The sequence below is a fragment of the Diachasma alloeum genome, unplaced genomic scaffold (assembly GCF_001412515.2).
Source record: "Diachasma alloeum isolate Michigan unplaced genomic scaffold, Dall2.0 Dall_scaffold_00432, whole genome shotgun sequence".
Taxonomy (NCBI): domain Eukaryota; kingdom Metazoa; phylum Arthropoda; class Insecta; order Hymenoptera; family Braconidae; genus Diachasma; species Diachasma alloeum.
Window position 1 is genome coordinate 370,541 of NW_021680571.1, and position 7,318 is coordinate 377,858.

Genomic DNA, 7,318 nt, shown 5'->3' on the forward strand with positions numbered 1-7,318 from the left:
AAACAAGCAGAGGTAGAAGCCTATTCTACCGAAGCTTTTTTACTGTCGCTTTTTGTGATACTACTTTCTCTCGTTTTTAATTTCTACCAATTCCATTGGTAGTATGCTTCCGAATGGATCCGTAGTTATTCCATTCCAAAATCCAATTCCACTTCTGTGATGGATCGAACCCAGAGTTGACTCAAATTTGGAAATTTGGAATGCCACAATTTGGAATGACTCAATTAGGACCGTATAAGTTAACTCGGCATGGACCTGATGTAGTTCCACAGATCAGGTCGGGGCTAGGATCTCCGTATAAGATCCGGACACGCGTGCCCGGTTCAGGGCCTGTCTCGACCACGCGTTACATTCATGATCAGGACCATATAATTCAATAACCAGACACCAGTCTGATATGAATGGTGAATTTGACAGCGTTAATAGAAGTCTAAACCACTTCACAGTCGAAAATAGAAATCTGATCTCTAAAAAACAGAAACAAGATATGATTCAACTAACGTGCCTGTTGTGTTTAGTAGTATCAGCTATCATATTCTACTACCAGTACAAATATTTAGCACCACAGTTACCGTACTTCACGTGGAATAGTTGAAGCCTTATCTTTTACTCTAATTTTATACTTGGCGAAATTTTATTTTCCTCTCATTGCACCGCTCGTTTCTCCCTTCCTGCATTAATTTTCGCATTCCTTCAAATTTTTTACGTAAAAATTAATTATCAAGTATCGGCGGTTGGAGGGGATGCAGTTATTTGCATAACACGAGGCTGTTAATTGCACTGCTCTCTTTCTTTCTTAACACTGTAAAAAGAACATGATATTGTCATTGGATTGAAGTTCACCAAAACATAAAACAACTGATAAACCGACCCTATAACAAAATGGATAACCTCGACATGCATATTTATCTTCAATATCCAAATTTAATTAAAAATATCCAAGAAGGAGTTCCAAAAAAGTGAGTTGATGTTGATCATATGAATGAATAACCGTTTTTCACATTCTCACTCTTTCTTTCTCACGGCTATTGATTATTTTATATTGTGCAACAGTCCTTTATTCGCCGGAAAAAGTGAAATTTCTGTTTTTTAGATTTTTTTCTCAGTGTCATAGCATTTTCTTACTAAAATATTACTGTGAATTGTATTGATTGCAAAAAAAAATCGAATAGTTTGACAGGCCGAGTAATGACCGAGGTGGGATTGCGCAGAGTTGATGGTCGGGTATTCCTCCCTTTAATCATTTTCAACGGACATCACGAAGAAACTCAGAAATATTACAAAGTAAAAATCTATGACGCAGCAAAGATGGTGGAATTGCTGTACGCCCATCCATTACACAACGTGAGTTCTCTTGGTTCATTTTACTAGAAATTTCCACCGATTTATACCAATATTCTGATTATAGTGTCCATACCATTGAAAATTTTTCTATGAAAATCCTACTACACTGTTAGGAAAGAGAGGAAATTTCGAGGATAGCTCACTAGTCATTTTCAGGACGGTGGCCCGGAATTTCATTTAAGGGGAAACGGAACTCCTATAAGAATTTTACAATCGTGTTTTTTTTACACTTATCATTTTTTTGTTTATAAAACTACTTCATTGACTGCTCAATGCAATGATCGAGTCACTAAAGGTTTCAAAAATGAAAAATGATAATTGTCAGAAAAAAACACAGCACGCACGATTTTCTTGAAGGGAAGAAAATAAAAATTCAATGAAAAAAACTTACAAAATTTGAGCCGAATAAATTCTATAGGACATCGATTTCTATTAACTTTTTATATAAAATATATCCTATAGAAACGGCAAAAAATTTATAGAACATTCAATACAAATCCAATAGAATTTTTTATAGAATTCTATAGGATTTTCTATTAAATCTTTTCGTGCGTAAGTTCTTGAATTCCTATAGACACAGGGGCTTGGTTTCCCCTCGAAGAAAATAGCCCTGAAATTCCAGAATTTTGAATAGCCTGTAACTGAGAATTCCCTCATTCACCTGAATGTTCAATAAAATATGATCATTCAGTGTTGAATTCAATTCAATTTTGAGTAAAACCGGACATTTCATGTTCTTTTTCCCTCAAAATTAATTCAGTGTCGTGGTCCTAAAAATTCAAAGATTAATTGTTCGAAATTTTCTGGCTCTTAATTTTGAGGAAAAAATGAAACCGAAATTGGCCACCCGCACTGAGTTCTCCCTAAAATTCTCAGTCATCAATAACGAACTCCTCTGAAATTTCACTAACGTTGTATTATGATGAAATTTTCCGAGGATTGTGTTGGATAATTCAGCCAAAATTTTTTAACCATGTATAAGTGAAAATAAAGTTGACAAATGATTATGAAATTATTTTTTTTCAACAGCTGATATACATAAGAAATGCGATCCCGAAGAGAGAGAATACCTTCACCGACTGGTTTGGTATCTATGATGACGATGAATTCGACGAATTTGAATGGAGTGTGTACAGTGGATTACAAATAAGTTTTCATGAACTTATTGAATTTCCGCAAAAAATTACAATAGAGTCTGAATAAGCATATTTTAAGAATATATTATTTTATCTGATAACGGAGTAAATATAAAAATCAATTTCCAAATCCTAAAATAGTGTAAATTTTTNGATCAAACTTGCTGAATAATAAGGTTAGACATTGCCTTTATTTTACCGATCAGGAATCGGTTGAAAAATGGGTAAATAATGTCCAAGTTTTTAGTAAAATATCCGATAATATTTGGGGGAAAATAACCTGCTAATTTTGCTGGAAATATCCTGATAATTTTAGGGGAAAAAAGCTGATAACTTTGGGGGAAAAAAGCTGATAATTTTGGGTGAAATAACCTGATGATTTTGATTCAACGTCAGCAAGAGTGCTAAAATTAATTTCTGCAATAAATTTGTCATCACATTGTCGCAATTAAAAATAAATGAATATCACCAGCTGAGAAAAAATTTAATTCAATTTGTGGATTCATAGTTTTGACCCACCTCTACCTCATGATATTACTCGCTTTAGATAAAATATTGGAAAATTTCAATATTAATCAATTTTCATAATATAATTGAGGAAGTATGGCGGTTTTCTAAAATATACTCAATAGGATACTCAAGTGTTCTGAGAAGTTCATTCTTTGTATTTGAACTCATGATTCATTTTGGATCAATGTTTGCTCATGAGTTGATGAATTTTTCTCTATAGTAATAGCGCCATATAATGAATTGAATGGATTCAATTGTACGAAAAATTGAATCCATTGAATTTTGAATCTCATTTCTGACCCTTACACCTGACTCTCGTGATCCCCATTTAATTCTGACGTTTTTTTATCTTGATTCCTTCATTTGTATTATATTTATGAGGATTTTCCCTTGTGACCCTTGTTCCTGTGACCCTCATTCTTTACTCTCATACATGACTTTCGCGACCCTCTTATATTTTCGACTCTCATTATACGAATCCCTTCCTCCCCCACAAATATATAACTCACCCATTTATCACTATCTGTACGACAATAATTGAAAATTTCTTTGGAAAATTTCACAAAACTTGATAATATTATGGTTCAGAATTAATCGCATTTCTGCATAATAAGTTCATACGATTCATACGATTTCATACGATTCTGTCGTAGATTTTAGGGGATTTATTTAAGAAGCTACAAAAATGAACGTTAGAAATCATGATTTCTAGAATCAAGAATCTTTTTTCCAAATTTTATGCATTTTGTTTCTCTGTGTCATTTGATCGAAAGTTATGTCGTCTTGAATTACACATAACAAAACATGAAATCCGGAGAAAATCATCGTAATTTACAAATTATACATTGTAAGCTACGTTTATGTAACCGTAATTTAACGGTTATTTTGAACGTAGTTCACGCTCTAGCTTTGAGCGAAAATAGGATTTAGAAAGTGTTAAAGACGACTTCTAAACATTATTTTTGTTTTTCGGAAATTTAAATTATTAAATACAATTTCTCCTCTGATTACTCCTCAGGAATCCGATTTTTCAGCTCAAAATTTTCTCCGACCACTCAAAATGAGAGATTCGATTTTTTTAATCGAAAAGTCAGTTCGTCAGTTCAACTTAAAGGGAGACCGCGGTGAAATTTGAAAGTCTCGGCTCGGTCTTAAGAGCCATTGGACGACTTTTGATATATAAAGGGATTTATAAAAAAGTAGGAAAAATTTCGGACTTGAACCGTTTTGCCCCGTATATCCGCCAAAAACGTCATTTTCACGTTCTTAGCTTAACAATGTTGGGGCGAGGAGTAGGATATTTTAAAAATGCAGACAATTTTATGAAACTTTTTTCACATATTATTTAATCCATTTAGGCACTTCTTGCGAAATTTCAGAAACCCCAGATACAGGACAACAACAAAAATGAATTTCAAAGTTGCAGTTTGTATATGAGGTTAAATGGGTCATCGATAATTTCAGCATTTTTCCCACATTGCCGACTGGTCGATAATGTAGGGAAAATGTACGAGTTATCGATGCTCCCTTTAACCTCATGTATACTTGGCAACTTTAGAATTAGTTTTTGTTGTCGTCTTGTATCTGGGGCTTCTAAAATTTTGCAAAAGGCGCCTAAATAGATTAAATAACATGTGAAAAAAGTTTCATAAACTTGGCTGCATTTTCAAAATATCCTACTCCTCGCCCCAACATCGTTAAAAATGCTCCTTGGACCACAGGAAAAACAAAAAAGTTTTCTTCTTCAGGTGATCCTCTCCTTAACGAGCGTTCAAAATATGCATCAGGAAGAGTCAGACCGAGTGAAAATGAGGGTCAAGAAGGATAAGAGTAAGGGCCAGTAAAAGTCAAAACAACGATCAGGAAAGCCCAAAACAAGGCCCAGGAGGATTCTGAATATGGGTTTGAATAAAGTTCAGCATTATGAGAGCAAAAGTCAGGAAAAGCCAGATGAAAGTCATCTAGGGCTAATATATGGGCCATACGGGGGTCATTTAGGAGTCCTATAAAGGTCACATGTGGCTCATATGAATGTCACATGTTTTATATAGGAGTCATAGTGTTGTCAGATGGAGGGGGTACGGAGGTCATATAGTGTCGTATGGAGTCAAAAACCCATAGTTTTTGTCTTTCTCACTTTCAAGATTTGACTTTCTCACAGCTATAACTCGAGAACTGATCATGCGATCAGCACCATCTCCGAAATCGGGCTGGATAACGTGGAAAAAAAAATTTTAGTCGAGATTCAACTGATTTCCAAAATTTAGTATTTAATTATCCTCGCTACACTGAATCGGTTACACACATACATATATATATATATATATATATATATATATATATATCGTATGTGTGTAAAGCGTAACAATAATAAAAATTGAATGAAAGTTTAATGATGACAAAGGTCAAATAGATCAAAAGTGATGCAAAGCGATCATAAAGGTCCAATGGGACACAACTGTTGAACGATCAGAAGGGTGAAAAGGAAAGGACTGTTTTGATTCAATGATCCGCGGGGATCTTGTCACTGTTCTTCTCCACTCTCCCAATTACTCTCGTAATAGTTTTGTTCAACTTTTCAGTCTGACAAGTTCCATTGAATGACTGAATATAAGATTTTGGGGTCAGTACAGGAGATAAACAATCTGCATTACTATTTGTTCATCTGTAATGCTTCTTCAGAAAATCCAATTTTAGAAAACTTATGAATATTGTACAGAAACTCATTGGCTAAATTATTCATAATTTATATCCTTCTTCGTTCTCCAAAAGACTGTAGCCCTCTCTCCCCAATATCAATTTCACCACATCACGGTAACTATGTATGCATCAGCTAATGGTAGTACAGGCGGTGGGTCATTATTAGCAGGTGGAGGCCAGTAGGGCATTCGATAGCACTTTGCACATACGTCCTCCCATTGAATGTACATGAGATTCCGATTTAGATCACAACATTTGAAACTCCCAATCCTACTCGACTCTATTCCTGCATTGAACCATGATTCAGTGATATCAAATTTTTGTACTGCAAGATAATACTTTGGAACATCATTGCGATTGGTTACTAGGATATTTCGTATGAGACAGATGGATAAATCTTTCAGGATGCAACAATTGTCACGAATGTTGATACCGAGAGTGAATCGTGGAGTTGTTAATAGTTTGTACTGCACAGGAATGGAGTGAATCCAATTCGGTGGTAGCGGTCCAGCTTGGACTTGTTTCTTGGAAAGGTTTCTCTCATGTTGAGGCCTTCTGCCATCGATTTCTTCGAATCGTCGAAAAATTTGTTGGAGAGGAAGCTATGTCGGTGATCGACATAGTTTTCGCAAAATATCCATAGCATTTTCGAACGGAAAGGCAGAGTGAGAATCCAAAGGTCCGAAATTCTCAACATCGTCAGCAAGATGTCTATGACCAGAAGTATTATATGTGGGGAATTGTGGTCCATAAATTTCGGTACATGCATCTACCCATACATCGAGAGCAATTCTTGCGAATGCGATCTCGAATTCCGATGGTTGAGGTGAAGTTAAACATCGTAGTGCTGTGTGATGGAATAGATAATGGTCGAATGTTCTCTGCTTATGAATTCCGAAATAAATGACTGGCCCCGTATACAATATGAGTTGACGGAATTCCGTTGCCTTCATTCGCGCATAATCCGTAATTTTTCCAGGGCGACGAGCGAACTCTCGAGGACAGAAATCACGAATCGCTCGAAGTCGAAAATTGACGATTTCAATGTCTTGAGCGGATAATTTCACGTCTTTCGAGAACAACTTCCCACCCTTCACTGTTGCTAAAGTTTGTCTCTTCACTGAGCCAAGCAAAGTGAGGTGCATCCAACCAAACGTCACCTGCTTGACTAAATCAAATGCTGGAAGTCTTGCAAGAATACTCGGTCGATGATGATGATCTTCGTCTACCAGATTCCGATAATCAGCATCAGTTCGTGGTGCACCATTGGGGTAACTCTTAGAACAACTATTGTATCCAGTAGGATATTTATGATTCAACATCATAGCTCGGGCGGGAGCATCAGCGATGAAACAGCGTACAATTAGTGGAATTCTCACATTATTGAAAAGAATACCACCATTCAATGAAATTCNATGTCTTGAGCGGATAATTTCACGTCTTTCGAGAACAACTTCCCACCCTTCACTGTTGCTAAAGTTTGTCTCTTCACTGAGCCAAGCAAAGTGAGGTGCATCCAATCAAACGTCACCTGCTTGACTAAATCAAATGCTGGAAGTCTTGCAAGAATACTCGGTCCATGATGATGATCTTCGTCTACCAGATTCCGATAATCAGCATCAGTTCGT

The 7,318-nt window shown here is 35.9% G+C and overlaps 1 protein-coding gene across 4 annotated transcripts in view; it reads left to right on the plus strand.

Moving 5' to 3' along the window:
- Positions 1-2,618, plus strand: part of LOC107042270 — a 9,928-nt gene extending 7,310 nt beyond the window's left edge. For 2 of the 4 annotated variants that reach the window (XM_015263271.1, XM_015263270.1), the window contains exons 2-3: positions 1,173-1,344; positions 2,374-2,618. In XM_015263271.1, coding sequence (XP_015118757.1) covers positions 1,173-1,344; positions 2,374-2,547 — 346 coding nt within the window. In that variant the 3' untranslated portion in view covers positions 2,548-2,618. Of the gene's footprint in view, positions 1-11; positions 960-1,172; positions 1,345-2,373 lie in introns of those variants that run through there. The other 2 variants (XR_001461140.1, XM_015263269.1) reach the window with 2 other exon arrangements.
- Positions 2,619-7,318: the final 4,700 nt, after the last annotated feature.